The following is a 17,890-nucleotide window of genomic DNA, read 5'->3' as shown; positions in this document are numbered from 1 at the left end:
TTGGTCACAAGATCTGTGCTCTATCCTGTGCTCTACTCCACACCTATTACTGCAGCATTAAACAGGCGCTACATGAACTGCTAAGCCTTGGGAACACGTACAGATCTCAGGGGAAAAGTAAAGGATCACCACAGGGCAAATATAAGTAGCTCTGTTCTCTTCCTCTGGCAAGTGCCAGAGCTCAAATACATGCTGAGGAGTATCTGCTTGACGCTATGACCCATGCTTTAGCCACACAGGCAGCTGTAAAGACTAGGATTGCTGGAGCCCACAATCCTGGGGCTGCTCAAATTACCCCAGAAGCTGTTCTGCTTGCAGCAGCCATGATTTCAACGAGATGCGACGAAAGCTACCTGTGCTCTCTGGTACTATTTGGGCTAACCTTTTGTATCACTGAAGAAGGTCAGCAATGAAGAATATAAGGCTCTGAGTCCTGTGTGACCCTATAAACAAAACGAGGCATATTCTGATGACTTCTTACATTATTCTTCGCTGCTCAGGTCCCTTAAAGCAGCTGAGCAAGGCACATCCATGGCAAACGAGCTCCAATCAGCCGTAGCTATCGCAGCTCCAGATGGGTCAAGTTGTTGCCGTATTCAAGTTGCAAAGAATCTCAGCTGACTTTTGTAGTATCTTCAGATCTTCCAAGCGTAGTGCTTCTACCAAAGCCAGGTGTTTTTTGAGGTTCTCTTTGTTCCTTTTCAACTGGGAAATCTGAAGTTTATACAAATGGAATTAAATTACTAAAAATACAATTATTTAATATAGAACATTAACATAAAATTGTGGAAAGCTTATCTCCAGTAGGGATTCCAAGAACTATGTCAAAATAGTGTTTTTCTTAAACTTTCTCAAGAGAAACTGTAATGGTAAAAGAAGAAAAGAAGGGGGGGGGGGGGAGGAGAAAAGTCATCACGTGGCTAGGAAGCAGATCAAAAACAAGGAGAAGGGGGGAAGGGAAAGGTTTACCCGGTATCAGGCTCCTAAATCCACGCTCACGATGTTTCCTAAGACCAGATTCACCTCATACACTGTGCATATACGTGTTTCCTTCGCAGAAGTGTGGTTCCAATAACCCTTTTCCACGATAGCTACCCAACTTGACATTAAGTACACACTTGTTTGCCAAAATTCGGAAAGGAAGGCGAGATTGCTTTTCTAAGAGCCCAGGCCTCCCTCACAGGAGACTGGCTGACATGGGTAGTTCATTTGGCTTGACTGGCTCTAACAAACACAGCCTTCACTGTCTGCAACAAGGCACTCGTGGCAGGTCTGCAACATCTTACGTGCCCGTCTCATACAAGTCTGTGTTTTCTTTTAAGAGGTAACCTCAACAAACACATTGATACTGTAGGCAGAGAAAGGTTAAATGCTTTTCACTTGTTTACAGGGCTTCGTGTAACCTTTGTAACACGGTCCCTTTCTTTGCTGCAGCCACAAATTCTGCTGAGCAATTCAGTGCTGCCAGTCACCCTGGAAACAAATCCTACACCACCCCAGTGCACTCAATTCCCTCCATCCTTCTGTTCTCACCCCAGAAAATTACACTGCTGTACATGTATGCTAGGAGAGAAAGCAATCTGGGCTACCTTGTTCTTCCAGTCAAATTACCTGGAGAAGGACATGCTGTGTCTCCTCTATTAAAAAATGGCATATTTTTTCTGTTACATTCAAAGTCTCCTGTTCGTTTCTGGCAGAAATTACATCACCAAGCAGCGTTCTCCTCCAGCAAGTACTAGAACCAAAATGTTTGAACAACACACAATCATTTGGTATATTCCCCAGCTGAATAATAAACATATGGTTATGCTAGAATAACATTGCTGGCTTAAGGCAAGCAAGGTTAGCATACGTGAAAAAGGCACACAGCATTCAGATACGAGAGGAAGCAAAAATCGGAATGGTCTGGAGCAGTGGTTCCAGTCCTCCACCCCTACCCTTTCGGCCACAGTCTGCACTGAGACCAATGCTCTGCCATGCTGCCACCAACTTCAGCAGCACCAGTGAGAAGTAAAAGCTATTCACTCACAACTGATTAACATGGCTTCTGCTAAGCTTCAGCTCACCTGGGCTTGAAACCAGTATGATGGGGATTTATTTTATTACTTACAATCAACTTATTCCACTCAGCAATGAATCTTCAAAGCATAAACAGCTTTGAACAAGAGAAAACTCTTTTTTCTTTTTAATTATTACATGTAAAGCCCAGGTAATCATTTTCTATTAATGCTGTTTGAGGCAGATTTCCCATTTGGAACAAATGATCAAACCTGTGCTGACAGTCACTGGAGATTAACTTCAGTGACTTACTTGGCCCTAGAATTTTAGATGCAGCCTGTGGAACACATGCTTCAAAGAAATCAACCAAGGTCAATAGCATTTAAAGTCCCATCAAACCAAGAGAAAAAAGGTCTGGAGTCTAAATCTTAAAGTAATATCTGGTTCTCAAAATAGAAAGGGAAAACAATGCAGTGTTTCTAGTATTTAATACAAGAAAGCAAAAGACCAAAGCAGCAAATAGGCAATGACTTTACATTATATGGTGTTCTCTGCCTTCTTTTCACCTCTCACCTGGAGTCAATGAGATAGACACAGGACATTCAAACCAGTTGTCCCAGTATCTCACATACAGCCAGCAAAGAGCAAATAAAGGAAAATGGCATATGCACTTTGTCTAAATATTCAGAGTACTGACACTTACAATTCATCTGCTCTGAGATTTAACAACTTGAGGGCTGTGAGGAGTCTCCAAGATGGGCCGTCCCATCCAAAGGTCAGGTTTCTAAAAAGTCAGAAGTGATGAGATGCAGAAAGTATAGGTGATCTTTTACACTCGACAGCTTTCTTCCTGACAAGTGTCAACAGTGAAGATCTGCTCTTTGGAACTAGACAACTCCTTGACTCCCCTTACTCTGCTGCTATCCACAGACAGGTAACAGGCTGTACCTTGAAACTTATCTCAGGCTTTGATATTGGTGTTTATCACTTCTACATTCTCTCACAAACAGCAAACAAATCAGTTCGTTAAAAAATCAAATAGTTATTTTATGCTGGATTTTGATACTAGAAGGAAAACTTGACTCCCAGAAAAACTGAAAAGAAAGCTCACAGGGACCCAAAAAAACCTCCAGATACCTACTCTAAGAAATCATGATCCTTTAGAATGGAAAGTTTTGCATTTCTCTGCTTGTCCAGTGGTGGAAAATATTTGAGGAGAGTATCTGCATTAAAACACATTTCAGATATGTAAATAAATGTTATGTAGATGAAACCACAATCCTCAATTCTGAAATGACATTTCAACCATATTTTTCAAGTAGCTACAGGACAAAGAACAAAACCTGCTACATTTTGGTGAACCTTAATGTAATCAAAAATGTATCTACTTCTCAAAAGCTATCAGCAGTCTCCAGGATTGGATACTTCTAATGGAAATCCTGACTCAAACCAAAATTATGAACAACTCTTAGCAACTTCAGTTTGGGGGGATCAGGACTTCAATCCTGAAGTCAATGGTACAATCTAAGACATCCAGTTGGAATCCCTACACTTACACTGCTAAGAAAAGCAATTTTACAAAAGGAAAAGTTACCAAAGAACACTTTCCATTTTAAAACTCCAATCCTTAAATTCTATGCAATTCAAAGTGGTACCAAACCCTATATTCCACTTCTTGGAAATACACACAATATTTTGATCGTACCGAAAAAAAAAATCATTATGCCTTAATGTGCACTGTGCATATAAGCAAGCGTGTGAACTTCCTCACTATCCTTTAGTTATCCCCTTTTACTGACATCTCCTGTTGAAGACAGGCAGTATTAACATGCTCAGATGCTCTGTTCTCTACTATTGAGCCTTTCAATGTCAAGACAAGCTATAAATCCAACCTGATGAGACATAAACACTGCTGTGAGGGTTATCCATGGCAACAAATCCATATTCTAGTAGCAGTCGCTGATTATCATGAGGCCCATAGCAAATAAACACTTCTTCATACTTTTTGCACTGTGAATTTGTCCAAATTTCATAGCTTCTTGTCTGCTCATTAAATGCAGCCTTTACCTTCAAGAAGTTAAAAATAAAAGGTTTTACTCTTGGCAGGAAGACTGTGAAAAAGGAATCAGCCCTTGATTATTAAAATGCAACAGTATTGAACACTAACACTGGAAGAAAACAGATAGCGTTACAGATGTCTGAAAAGGGAACCCATTAGTATGAAGAAGAACAAACATCAAAATCTTAGTCCGCAGGATGTGCCACCCACTGTGTACTTATTACAGAGGCCCCAAGTCCACAGATAAAGATTTCATGCAGAGATGGCCACTTTTGTGCTATCCCAACTCTGTGTTGGCACACAGTCCCTGACATAAGGTGGAACTGCTCTACAGACGTTCCTAAGGCTGCTCAGAAGCTTCAGCCAGAGATGAAGTAACGCAGGAATTATGTCACTTGAGATTTCTCAGGAGCCGAGCAGGTTATATTTACAAGCAGCTCTTCCCAGTAGCTACCCTGGATGCAAATCTCACCAAGCCATTGTGCGCTCTCCCTGTAACTTTGCTTTGCTACATAAACTGAAACATTTGAATAACCATTATTCAGCTGCCTTGGGCTGAATAACAAGCTCCAGGGTATATTCAAACCATCAGTACTCAGCCTGCACATGTCCTCAGTAGACATTTTTCTCACTATGAGATCTCTCACTGACCTCCAGACACTCTTAATCCATCACATAAATGCATACTGTATTGAGATAGTGCATTTACAAATAAAGAAATTAAGTGATCTATTTTCAGTTTCTTACCTGAACATTTGGACTGTGGTTTAGCAAATCTAAATATGGTGCCAATGCATAAACATCTGGCTCAAGAGAAAAACATTCCCTCTGTGAATGTTTCATGTATATTGTTCTGGTATTAATAGTACACCAAGCCCACTCTACAGCACTGTAGTTAAAAATAGTTCCTGTGTTCTCAGCAAACAAAGGCTGCAGGGAAGAGAAAAAAGCCTCGGAAGACATGTACAACTCATGGACCGTTGTCCTCTGCTCCTCAGCCTTCTTTCTTAAAGGTTCAGGAAGAAGGCTTACTACATTGTGCTCCAAACAAACAGGGCAAGTGTATGTCTTGGGTAAAACATCAAGATACGGCTTCCACGGAGATTTCTCGCCAGCGTGCTTCTCTGCTATTAAAAATGTGCACAGGGCTACCAAAGGAGATACAGGAGGCTTCCACCTATTAGAAAATAAAAATATCCACACAGCAGATACAAGGAGGTGAGACAGGAAATGGATGCAGCAGTATTTCACCTCTCTTCTAGTTCTTTTAAATGTTATAAATAGCTTCTATTTTAAACTTCTTTGTAGTTCATCTCCAAGTCCTTTTGATGATTTCAAAGGGGCTGTAAAAGCTGGCTTGTCATAACTTCAGGCTCACCTCTTGGGTTTTTGTTGTTTGGTTGTTTTCGGGGGGTGGGGGGTGGGGTGGTTCAGGATACGTAACAAGTACTCAATGTCCAGCATAGGTGTTTGTTCTGATTTTTCTAAAAGGCCATGTTCATGTAACTGCTTTGCAATCCTATTTTATCCTCCTTTTCTTATTGAAGCATATTCACAAATTCCCAAGAAACCATTCATAACTGGCATTTAGGCCCAAGCTGGCTCTACAGGCAGGTCAAGTTCAAGCCTGCATCATCTCTCCAACTGTGCTGAGCTAAAAGGGGATGCTCTTTTGTGTCCAAATCTTACTTTCTGAGTATTCCACATGCATGAAAGTCCACAAGAAATACTCATACAAGTTAGGCTATGCAGTTTAAAGCCCTACTACCACTTAAGACGATTATCTGCTAATGAGCAACGCACAGTAAAAGCCAGCTTGCCCACAAAGTGTCACTTTTCACTTACTTCATAAGGTATTCTCCCAAGCGGCTACTAAGGACAGTGCCCGTGGTGAGTAAGCACTTCTCAGGCAACGAAATAATCAAATCCCCTGACTTTGAGGGAGGGAAAAAAAAGCGTCACACACAAAGCATAGTAAAGGTCAAGTGTAAATGACTCATCTACTAAGCAATTTCTGGATAGAGACACTCCCTAGAGAAGACTCATGTTAGGAAGTAAACAGATGTGATGTTGAACTTGATGGAACTGGCATGGTTTTCAGACAGTCACAGTCCAGGGAAGGAGGACAACTGTAGTCAGCAGGAACTGTCAGCTGCAGAAAGTTAGCTGTTCACAGAAAGCTTGGTGCTTGGCTACTCACTTTCTTTGTACTGAGATATATTTCAGTTTAGATCTCACAAATAGCTGAACTTCTATCAACATAGAAGCACAGGCTAGCGATATTTTAGGTCATGTCTATCCTAACCTTGTTTGCCAAGCTGTTGTGTGTGTAAATTAGCTTTCATGCCTGGCTTGAGCGATATGTGTTCACGCCTGTAGGGAGAGGACACGAATCAAGTCAATACTTTCCCCTTCCTATTCCTCTCCTGAGTTTCCCTATCTTGCTCAAGCCCAGTTGAGTCTAGCTCTCATTCCACTTACTGCAGGCTCACAGCATTGTGGATAATCTGAGCTTCTGGCTTCAACCGCTGGCTCTAAACCTGAGCCAGCATGAGAACATACAGTACAGACAACATACTAGATGTCTGTAAATGAGTACAGGAATGTCTTCGTCCAACAAGTCCTCAGGGTACATAGGACATTATATTATAGATACACCAACGCTGCAAATTCTGCTATAAGGCCAGAAATTACATTCACCACAGGGACTGTGAAGACCTTCTCTAGAATTTTGAGCTTTGCTTGTTGCAAAAGTCATTACATCCCCAAAGAACCTGAGAAGCTCTTGCACTAGAATCAACATCACTAACCTGAAGAGCTTTTGTTGTCATCAGTCCTCTTCCTGTATCTGAAGCAGGAACAAAGATGATTAAATATATGTATACATGTGAAATACACAAGACTACGACAAGCTGCAGCAAATTAACAAGCCAGGAAGGAGAAGCTCTAAAAGAACACACATTCTCTCTAACAAAACAAAAAAGCAAATTATGGATTGTTCCAGATATATACCTCATTTCTTTGTTCTGACTCTCTTTTTACTTTTCAGGACACCATGAAAGCCCTTTGCCTGCATCCCCTGCAACACTTGCTGTCCCGTTCTAGCAATTACTCAACTTCTTTTCCCCAGTTCTTTCTTTAAACACATTTTTCATCACTGGCTGCTGTTCTTGGCTTCAGAGTTTTAACTAAACTTTACAGTTTCTATTCACAGTATTTTTCTCTGATTCACTCTATTCCCTCTATTTTCTCTTTAATATTGCAAAAGTTTTTGAAACATGATCTACTTAAAGAGAAAAAATACAAATATATACTTTTACTGTAAACAGTACTAAGTGAATCCCAATTCTAAAATCATTTACTTATCTGTATCACTAGATCTGCTGAACTTGCACAGTGAAAAAAAGACAAAGAAATTATAACAAGGTTAGGTTCCGATACTGGAAACACTTCAAGAGATATTATTGTCATCTTTAAAACTGTGCTATTAACACTTAAAATCTCAACTTCTATAAGGAATTCAGCATAGGTGTGCATGTTTTGCAGCATACCAGAGTATTCTCATACAAGAGTTTTACATGGGATCATCTTTATATAAGAAACAGTTTGCACTACTTCAGGCCTCCATGTCTACTTGGTTTATGCTAAATGATATTCACGGGCATTTGCCATAAGCCCTTAAAAGACTAACAGTAACTGGCTTTTTTCCTGATGCCAGCCAGGTGTGTGATTCAAAATGAAAGCAGGAATCTAACATTCTTAGAAGAATCAGAAATTTGTACCAATAAATAATTAAAGACATTACCCCAGAACTCTGCTGGCCTTAAATTACCATCTTCAAATCCTCTGTCTTTCAGCCACTTCTTAAGTTTAATGTATTCCAGCGTGTGACTGCAGTTGACTAAAAGCAAAAAAAAAAAAAAAAAAAAAGAGATTGATGTTATGAAATAGCACTCTATTGGAAAATAAAGGAAATTTTTGTGTAGCATAATAGAATAGCAAGAAAGGCTCCCCTCAAACTAGATTAATAAGTTCTGGGTCTCTAGGCACCTGGAGCTCTCAGAACTGTAGGAGTTATTCAGCATATTCAAGGATCAAGGAACTTCAGAATAATGTAGTACTTGTCACCAGCCAGAAAATAGTTCACAATATTCACCATGTTCTGTATGGGATTGTAAACTAATGCTGGAATATTTGTATATAAAAATATTTGCATATAATAACATTTATGAATGTTATTTTCAAAGCACAAAAGCGTTTGACAAATATACACCACAAAAGGACATCTTGACAAACAATTGGCTACTTTATTATTTAGCAGTACTTCCAGGGATAGTACCTCCATCCATAAAACTCTGCAAGTGTTTTCTTCTTCTCTTTCGACCTGTCCGACCTCTGCTTTTCTTCATATTAAGTAACAGATTTTACCTTATTTAGACAACCTGTATTAAAAGAAAAAGTTACTTAAAAATATTTGAAGTCCCTTTCAAATACTGCATGGTTCTTTTACACCAACAAGAAAAATCAGAGCATTGCCTGTTTAATACGCTGCCTCTTTACATTTTAAAAAACATATTACAAACAAACCCCTAAATGAGGGTGGGTGATAGTGATGAGAGAAGGTGGAAAGCCTTTACTGCCAAACACGATCTTGGCCAAGGCACGGCCACAATCCTCTAAAGGACACAAGACATTGGTGTTTAGGAGCACAGAACTAAGAGTTTTCAAACAGCAAATGTATTACAATTATAGAAAATTAATTGGCATAAACAACCTCTGCATTTTATTTCTTCGAATAACTAGAAGAGCAGAATGGAGCTACAAACACTGCAGGAAACAGCCCTACCGCCCACCGCCACACCACAAAGCCCAATCCCACCCAGCCTGCGACACCCCACCTCAGCTCAACACCCCTCAGCGCGCATAACAGCTGAACTGCATCAACCTTGCTCCTTATACTCCAGCCTGTTGTTGAAACGTGCATTTCACTTCCCTTTGCCAATTTCGCCTTTAATTGAACTCCAGAGACGCAGGTTTTGCCTGAGACCCGGGCCCGTCGAAGCGGCGCTGGCAGAAAGCGGGGGACGGCGGCGCAGAGTTTTCTCCCGCCAAGGCACCACCTTCCCCAGCTGCCGGCAGGCTTGAGGCCGCTAACCACCCCGCCCCCCGGGACCCGGGAGGCTGTTTGAAGAGCACCTCCTTTCCCGCTCGGTACAAGCCCTCCCGGCTGTCACCGGCGGGAGACACCCGCTGCGGGAGTGTCAGCCGGAGAGAAACCACTCGGGAGGCCCGGGCGCTTCCCCGCCGCACGCTGGGCCTGCCCCCGCCTCCTGCTCTGACGGGAAAAACACCGCTTGGGACCGTCTATGCCCCCTCGTACTTTAAGGCAGTGAAGTCTGAAGAGTATAACGAGAAACCCCCATCTCCCCTAGGCAACCAAACAGCGGCTCCGGCTTCCGATTCCCTCCCGGGCTGAAATCGCGACAGGGAAAACGGCAAAACCGGACACGCCAGCCACAGCCGGCCCCGGAGAGGACGCAGAATCCCGCCACCCCCTCACTTCCCGCCACCAGCCCCCGCCTGCCGCGAGAGGCGGGGCTCCGCCGCCGCCATTTTAGGTGCGTTGGGCTGGACGCTGTAAGGGTGTCTGTGGCCAGCAGCCAGCTCGTCGCCGCGCAGAGCCGAGGAGCCGGGGGGGGAAAGGCACGCAGTGCTGGAGGTGGGTGCGGGAGTGTTGGCGGCGCCTCCGGGCTCACTCGCAGCTCGTCGGCGCGTTCAGCCCCATGGCGGGGCGCGTAACGGCCGTCCGTCAGCGGCCGGGATCGGCCGGCGGGAAGCGGGGGGGTCCCCGGAGGAATCGGGCTTCGTCGTGGCTTTGCTTTACGTTCCCGTTAGGAAGAATAAAACTGGTTCTGAGGAGGTGGTAGGAAGTGGAATGTGCCTATTTGCACCGAGGAGGGACCTCGCTGGTGAATCGGGAGGGTGGCTCCGGGCCCTGGCGAACTCAGTCGGTAGCCTTTAGGAGCCGGTCAGGATTTCATCCTCGCTTGGTGTCAGCTTGTGGTTAGTTACAAACTAATTTGGAAAGGTGTCAGTTAAGTCAAAAGTGAGCAAAACCAGCGTTTTACACTTGCTTTTATGTGGGAAATAAATCTTTAAATATGCTATGTCTGAAAAAAAAAAAAAAAAAAAAACAACCAGCAAACAGGCTTTGTGTCTAGAGCTGACTGGTGTGTTAAACAGAAGAAACATCGTCTGTAGTCAGGCTATGGTCCACTGTTTTCCTCTAAAAACGCTAGAATTGGTTCTCCTGCCTGACACTTGAAGTTCAAGCCACTCCTCCACTTGATTTGAGCCTGAGTTTTTCATCTTTCACTGCATCAGTGCTTGAACTGAACCAATTGAATATCCTCGAAAGAAGGAAATGGAATTCCTGTGAGGGGTATGTGCAGAAGAGCTTACTCTCATTAAAAGTTAATTTAGAACTAAGGATTAGTCATTGACCTCCTCCTTTTTTTTTTTTTTTTTTTTTTTTTTTTAAACCGAGTCACTGGTTGTGCTTTGTTCAGAACATTTAACACCAAATGATTATTTCTCTTCGAACACCTCGTGCTACTTTAGTAAGTTACAGTTAGTGTACGCTCTAATGTAGTTTTATGTAATTCAAAGTGGAATTCTAAATAAGATTTTAAAGAAATAACTTTTTAACACATTTTCAGATAGCCATCTTTGTCCATCCGAGTGTGAAATTTTCTTCTTACCTACTTTACAGGTACCGTGACTTTGGCGTACGTTCAGAGAGGGCAATGTCCAGCGTGCCGGTGGCTGTGGTGACCGGGTCCAACAAAGGGATCGGATTTGCAATTGTGCGGGCTCTATGCAAGCAGTTCCCAGGAGATGTGTACCTGACAGCCCGAGACCCCGGCCGTGGGCAGGAAGCAGTGGCAAAGCTCCGGGAGGAAGGGCTGCATGCACTCTTCCATCAGCTGGATATCGATGATCTGCAGAGCATCAGAGCACTCCATGACTTCCTAAAGGAGAAATATGGAGGGCTGGATGTGCTGGTTAACAATGCAGGGATCGCTTTCAAAGGTAGGAAGTGGACTGACTGGGATAGTCCTATGTGCTACAAAGCTATGTGGGGAAGGATAGTGGATGCATCAGGGCTCTACAAAGCTTTTTTTATGGAACTTCTATGCCGATGGCATGCTGCTTTTTTTGGCTCGGCAAGCTGTCTACCTTCTTAAGCACGATGAGAGGGCAGTGTGAAGTGGCTCTTGCTCTAGCATCTGTTGGGCTAACTGTGCATGTAAAGATGCTTCCCTGGAGCGTTGTATTTGCATCACGTATAGAGCATGAAAATACTTTAGGTGCACAGTGCATGTGAGCAGAGTTGGGTTTATTGCCTCAGTGCCCGTGAGTTTCACCAGGCCCATGGGACTCGATCATCTGTGTGAATATCAGCCTGTTCCTTGAGGATCTGTGTTTTATCTCTTCTGCCAGCCTCATACTTTGTTTTGTGGGTTACTTGCTCAAGGATTCCAGCTGATAAAAAAGAACCTTTGACCCTGGGTGGTTATGTAATCTGTAATTAACTTTCTCAGGCCATTCAGTTACCTGTAGAACAGTTAACGTAATCTTGCTGTGCTGAGCAAGAATTTAACCCTTTCATCTTCTAGAGGACAGGAAAATGGTGAAAGTGAGGAAGACGCAGCAGTTGTAAGGTAGAAGAGTGCACTCTCCTTGTAGGGGTTTATAAAAACAAGTTGAGAATCGTGTTAGCTCCAGATGGAGCAGATCACAAGTGTGACTACTAGTTCATTTCCCTGCCAGCACAAACTTGTTCTTTCCATATTTTCTGTTTGGATTTTTTGTTTGGGGTTGGTTTTGGTTTTATTTTTTAATCTCTTTGCCTGATAACCAGTTAGGACATGTAACTGTTCAAGCACAGTGTTGTGCTGACTCATCTGCTCACAACATGAGCTAAAGGAGGCCTGTCAGGCAGTATGGATCAAACCTCACCTGCTGCTGAAGATGGAGCTTCTCATGTAGCGGGAGTGCAGCAACGGTGTTCTGAAGTCCAGTCATTGTATATTTTGCATGGGGCTTTTCAGGAAGTTTGCTTGTGTTCAAGATCAACTTAATAGGAAGCAACTCTTAATAGAATTTTCTGAGCTTCAGGATGTGTTCAAGACAGAGAGGTCTTAAAACCTTGCAGCAACGGTTGAAAGATTGTATCTGTGCCTGTGCTTACCATTTATAAAGCCTGCAGGTGCTCATACCAGTATTTCTTCAATTGGTTATCAGGGCCTTAGCTCAACCTACTAGTGACAGTGAGTTTAAGCAAGACTAGGCTGCAGCTACAGCAGCTGAAGTGCAGTGTGTGTTTCCTCTTGCTGACTTTGCAGCAGCTGTAGCCCCCATCAAGGCAGGTATCTGGGCAGGTGAAATAAAAGCTCCTCAAATCGCTGCAGCAAGATTTGCTAGAGCTCATCTGTGAGAGATCTTAGATTTATTATCGTGGAGCCACTGAACAGATAAATAGGTTAAATAGCATGACCAGTGGAGTTCCTGTAACTTCCTTTACTACATCATAGATTTTTTTTTTATTCAGAAGTTGCTTCCAGATGTTTAACTTAGACTGCTGTTGACTTGCTGTGAGTCAGCAATAGGTCATACAATTAAGAAATGTGATAGTGGAGCCAGTGGTAACTGTTGTGTAAGTATCTAGTGCGGAGGCTAGAGGGTTTAACACCTGTGTAAGAACTCGCTGTGATGCTTATCTCATATTTCAGCTTTAATTTGTGCTTCTGAGGTTGGCATTTCTACCCAAGCTTGCTTGTTCCCTTGCCTGGTTTCTGCTGTCATCCCAGAATTTATGCTTTCCTTTCTTTATTGTAGTACTGTGTGTCATTGCTGTCTGTCAAAGATTAGATTTACCGTTCAATTTAATTTATTGTTTTCGTGCTGCACTACAGCAATGTCCTTAGTCCAGCAAAAATTGTTCATGTATGAAATGATTATGTACCCCTGGGTTGCCTTCTGGATGAGCTTCTGTGAGAACAGTCATTCTAGTAATGCTTGTTAAATCAAGGGACTGTGTATCTTTCAGATGTTATGAGTAATATATCTTGTTAGACAAATGAGTTGGGTTTAGAGTGTAGGGAAGCTTCCCTCTTGCAAAGCGGGGATGGAAGCAGGAGTTTGGAGTTGTGTAGGTTTTTAGTTTCTTCTCTTCTCCCACTGTCATAACTCTTGCAATAGGTCATGGTCTGGCTTTGTGTCTCAGATTTAAATGCAAGCAAATGATTTGCAAAACTTGATGCCATCGGTGGCTGTTGCTTGAGATTATAAGTGTCAGCCATTAAAGCTGTGTTTTGTAATCAAAACACAACTACATTAAATACTAAATGACCTCTTACAGCTTCTCTTTGGAGTTTACATAGGTCTGGGCTATGGAGACAAGCAAAGATCTACCTAATCTGTGTAGGTGGCCTTAATCCCTGCAGAGATAGAGCCTGTAGCAGAAGAGGAGGAATGCTGTTACTTTAACTCTTACTTCCTCCTCAAAGTGGAGGACGTGCAGCATATGGTTTATTGCTGAGCCAAGTTGTCAGCTGATGGCACATCGTACCCCATGTTTGGTGGTGGCAAGCTGTCAATCCTATCTGATGAAATCATACCCTTACAGTGCAGTTCTATGGTCTGCTTATGCTTACCTAACTCGTCTCCCTTTCCTAGCTCCTAATTTCCACTCGTCTGCTTGTGTTAGCACAGATCCATCAGTTCAGGGCGTGATTTATGACGCAAGTATCTACCCGTTTTGGGGTTGGTTGTGGGTTTTTTGTTTGTGGTTTATTTTTTTAATTTTTTTCAGACTGCACCAAATCTTACCTCTGCATTCTTTATAGAAGCTTTTACAGTGTTTGTTGCGGTTTGACACTGCTCTGACTTCAGGTCCCAGCTAAGAACCCAAGACATGGCAACATAAGAGTCTGGATATAGAAGCAGTTGTCTGCCCTGTTGTTACGGGTGTCATAATCTAACTTTTGCATCATCAGTGGCAGCATCCCAAGTTCAGGATGTTCCCTACTGATTTCCCCTCTGCCCCCTCCCCTGCTGTGTCACGATGGTGGCAAAGTGCTGTGCTGTGCTATGCATTTGAGAGGGCACCTCAGATTTTACTCGCGTGTGGTGGTTGTAGCATGGCCTCTGAGCGCTGGGTGTGAGCAGGTACAGGCAGGTCAGGGGGCAGGTTGGGCAGCACTTTCTGGGAGAGCAGTCTTTCCTTCTCTCTTTCATATAAAAAACAGAAAGACAAATTGCCTATGGGTTGGCAAATGACTCTGTAGAGTGACACAATGGGCTCTCCTGGGGCAAAGCTAAAGCCTTCAGCTAAGAAGAGGTGAAAACGTAATTAGCTCATTATTAATATAATATGACAGAGCTAGGTCTCTTCATTAGTAAGAATGTAAGTGTTAATGATGTTGCTTTTTTTTCTTACATATTTTAATTGATCATAATGCCTGTCTCCTAATTATATAAAAAAAAAACCCAAACCAGAACTTTTGAGTTTTAGTAGTTTGGTGACTTTATTTCAAACAGTAGTACAATTCTGATATATATTTGTTTTTATTATTTATTTTTCCCTCCCTTGCTACCGCCTCTTACGAAAAGTTCATGACACAACTCCATTTGCAGTCCAAGCAGAGGTTACGCTGAAGACAAACTTTTTCGGAACCAGGAATGTTTGCACAGAATTGTTGCCTCTTGTGAAGCCTTATGGTAAGTGGAACATAACAAGTAGAGAAATAATTTTATATGAATTTTGGCCCTCATGAAATGGGAGAATCCTGTCCAGTCTCGGACACATGCTGCCCCATAGCAAGAGGAGTACACTTTGCTGTACTGTGTGTAAGAGAACAAATGGACTGTCTTGATCCCCAAAATGTCTCTGCTGTGTGTATTTAAGTCTACTTTCAAGGTGGTTGTGTTCTTCTGTTATGGATTGGAGTGGTATTCTCATGGTGCCCTCAAGAAGACTTAGAGAACTTACCCGTGTTCCGTCAATGATATCTGCCTACATAAACTATTCTTGGTTCAGAAAGGACATTTGGATGATACAACTAGGATAAGGAAGTACCTAAAATTAGTGTTTCAGCTGGGTTTGATGTGACATGCCTGTTCTTGCTACAGCTGAAGAAACCTCAGTAGGCTGTTGGTCTGTCTCTAGGTAGATCACAGCCTTTGTATTTGCAGGTGTCTGGTGATGTGGTTATCAATGGCACTTGAAGATGTACATGAAGTGATTGTGATTTGGTGGTGTTAGGAGGAAGTGGAAGAAAGGACTTGACCAAAAATGGTGAATAGAGTGGACCAGGGTCAAAGAAGATAGATGCATCGATAATAAAGAGGTGTTAGCAACATGCAAATAGTCTGTACTTGTTGGGTGACTGTCCTGTACAGAATGCTCCTGTTCTTGAAACCTGGGAGCACTGGAAGTACCCTGGAATGCTGCTGATGATGATTTGAAAGGAGGGTATTTGGATCCAATAGCCACACCAAATCTAAGGGGTTTTTTTAAATACAATTTTTTTCAAGACTTCTGATCACTGGGTATTTTTGTGGATATTTGGATAAGTGCTTCATGCTATGCGTGAAATGTTGTCTATACCAACATTTAAATACACCTAGGCTTTTAAGAGAAAAGAAGTCGAGTAGATGAGAGAGAAGTTGGGAACTGTTAGTCCCTAGGGAGGAAGGAAAGGATAGAGTAAATGAATTTGGGGGGCTGGTAGGGGAGAGAGTAAAGAGTGCCAAAATTGCAATCTAGTCCTCTTGTACTAAGGGTGAAGGACAAATGTGTTAAAGTCATTAACAGAAAGGATTAGTTTCTGTGGGTTTTAACATCTAAATCCTCATGTTTATCCCCTAAATGTTTCCCCCCTCCTTGCTAGTTCACAGCCAAAGTAATGTCATTTTGGGGAGGATGAGGGAATTACGGATTCAGCTGAAGTGCTGGGAGATAAATAGCTTACTGCAGTTTTGCATGCTGGGATTTGTAAATCTTCAGGTATTCTGTAAACGAGCCAATAGTCTCACTGCATTAAGGACTAGGTTGCTTTTGTTGAATTCTGTGTTATTCTGGCTTTTGAGGTACATTCTCACGGCACTTTACTCAAGCTGTTGCACAAGTGAGAACACTTTCAACCAGAACTTTGAGAGTAAAGTCTGGCTGCCGTGACTGAGAAAGCCACTTACTGCTATGAATATGCCTACAGATTGTAACAGGCTGTTTCCTGGAAGCATACCTGAAGTTCGACAGAGAGCTTTTGCAGGTTCACACCCTAAATTGTCCTCTGTAACAGAACTCACTAGAAACGCTTGACATCCAAGTTAACTGTGGTCTTCCAGAAGCTCTGCAAAGTATCCCTCACAAAATATTTTATAGGTATTCGCCAAAGTAGCAAATACATAACTGTGGAGCAAGCGCACTTCAGTGTCTGGGCTTGTTTAATGTCTGTAAAAGTAATCAGTCTCTATTCTCTTTTACCAGGTAGAGTGGTGAATGTCTCTAGTATGGTAAGTAGCTCAGCTCTGAGAGGCTGCAGCCAAGAACTACAGCAAAAGTTTCGCAGCGACACGATCACGGAGGATGAGTTAGTGGAACTCATGACCAAATTTGTGGAAGATACCAAGAAAAGTGTGCATGAGAAAGAGGGTTGGCCAAATACTGCCTATGGGGTATCCAAAATTGGTGTCACAGTCTTGTCCAGGATTCAAGCCCGGATGTTAAATGAGAAAAGAAAAGGTGACTGCATCCTTCTCAATGCTTGCTGTCCTGGATGGGTGAGAACAGACATGGCGGGTCCTAGAGCCACTAAATCACCAGATGAAGGGGCTGAGACCCCAGTTTATTTGGCCCTCTTGCCTTCTGATGCTGATGGTCCTCACGGCCAGTTCCTTAGTAACAAAACTGTTCAGACCTGGTGAGCTTATGTATTCTGTGGACCCGTGCAAGCGGTAATAGGACTGTGGAACAGCCCGTGCCCTGGTAGGGTGTTTAGCCAGAGCAGCCTTATCCTGTCCACAGCAGCAGCACGGTCCTTCATCATTACAGCGAGGGTTACAGTTATGGTGCTACTCTGGGATTAAGCTCACACTAGGATACGCTTCCCGACAGTCCCCGCTGGCCTGCTCACAGCGTTGCCTGTGTAGCCCAAAATGTGATTTGTAGGTGTTCTATCCCAGATGATACAGGCTAATTTGCTGTTGCCCTAATGTACATGTGCCTGATCTTGTTTACCTGAATTTACCCTTAATTAAATAATTGCCAGCCCTTCTCCCACTCCCCTGAGACAGATCTCTGACATGGAGTTGGGGTGAGGAAGCAGATGCCTTAACGCTTTCCCAGTGCAGTAGATCACTGTAGGGACCATAGTTGCTTCTTGAGGTTGCACAAGGTTCTTGGAAGGAGAGGGGGTTGTTCTGAGATTTACAGTCTGATCAGTTTGGGGGGAGGCGAACAGGAACAGATCAGAATCGCTGCTGTATAGAGATTCCTTATTATCAGTACAAAATGGAAGTAGGTGAAAAATAAAAATAGCAGTGATGTACCATTAATAGAATTTAATCAGGTGGTGTTACTAATATGTATGGCAATAAATGATTACTTACTGATTTGTATTCATCCTACTAGCTTATTCTGATACTAAAATATTTGTAATGTTCAAAAATACACTTTTGTTTTCTGTAGCTCTGTTTGTAGCTGGAATGTGTGATGTTTGGACTATATAAAGAGACAATAAACTACAAGACTGATATGGCAAACTA

At 42.6% G+C, this 17,890-nt stretch overlaps 2 protein-coding genes across 3 annotated transcripts; one reads left to right on the top strand and one right to left on the bottom strand.

Annotated features, from left to right (window-relative positions):
• Positions 1 to 506: 506 nt before the first annotated feature.
• On the bottom strand, positions 507 to 8,466 carry SETD4 (SET domain containing 4). Its single transcript, XM_009954987.2, has 10 exons — positions 8,397 to 8,466; positions 7,863 to 7,958; positions 6,868 to 6,905; positions 5,903 to 5,991; positions 4,805 to 5,234; positions 3,891 to 4,065; positions 3,140 to 3,221; positions 2,702 to 2,782; positions 1,612 to 1,735; positions 507 to 714 (listed from the first exon to the last, which is right to left on the bottom strand). The coding sequence occupies exons 1-10, from the start codon at positions 8,464 to 8,466 to the stop codon at positions 580 to 582; spliced, it is 1,320 nt and encodes a 439-aa protein (XP_009953289.1). The 3' UTR covers positions 507 to 579.
• A 1,261-nt stretch (positions 8,467 to 9,727) lies between these two features.
• On the top strand, positions 9,728 to 17,890 carry LOC104340552 (carbonyl reductase [NADPH] 1). 2 transcript variants are annotated; one of them, XM_086482408.1, is made up of 4 exons: positions 9,728 to 9,776; positions 10,830 to 11,149; positions 14,735 to 14,842; positions 16,614 to 17,890. In XM_086482408.1, exons 2-4 carry the CDS (start codon positions 10,864 to 10,866, stop codon positions 17,048 to 17,050), a joined length of 831 nt encoding a protein of 276 aa, XP_086338534.1. In that variant the 5' UTR covers positions 9,728 to 9,776; positions 10,830 to 10,863; the 3' UTR covers positions 17,051 to 17,890. The 2 variants fall into 2 exon arrangements, with proteins under 2 accessions (XP_086338534.1, XP_086338540.1); XM_086482414.1 differs by lacking the exon at positions 9,728 to 9,776 and adding an exon at positions 10,479 to 10,499.

This window comes from Leptosomus discolor, chromosome 1, assembly GCF_034619465.1.
Source record: "Leptosomus discolor isolate bLepDis1 chromosome 1, bLepDis1.hap2, whole genome shotgun sequence".
Classification (NCBI taxonomy): Eukaryota; Metazoa; Chordata; class Aves; order Leptosomiformes; family Leptosomidae; genus Leptosomus; species Leptosomus discolor.
This window is presented reverse-complemented; position numbering and strand designations above follow the sequence as displayed.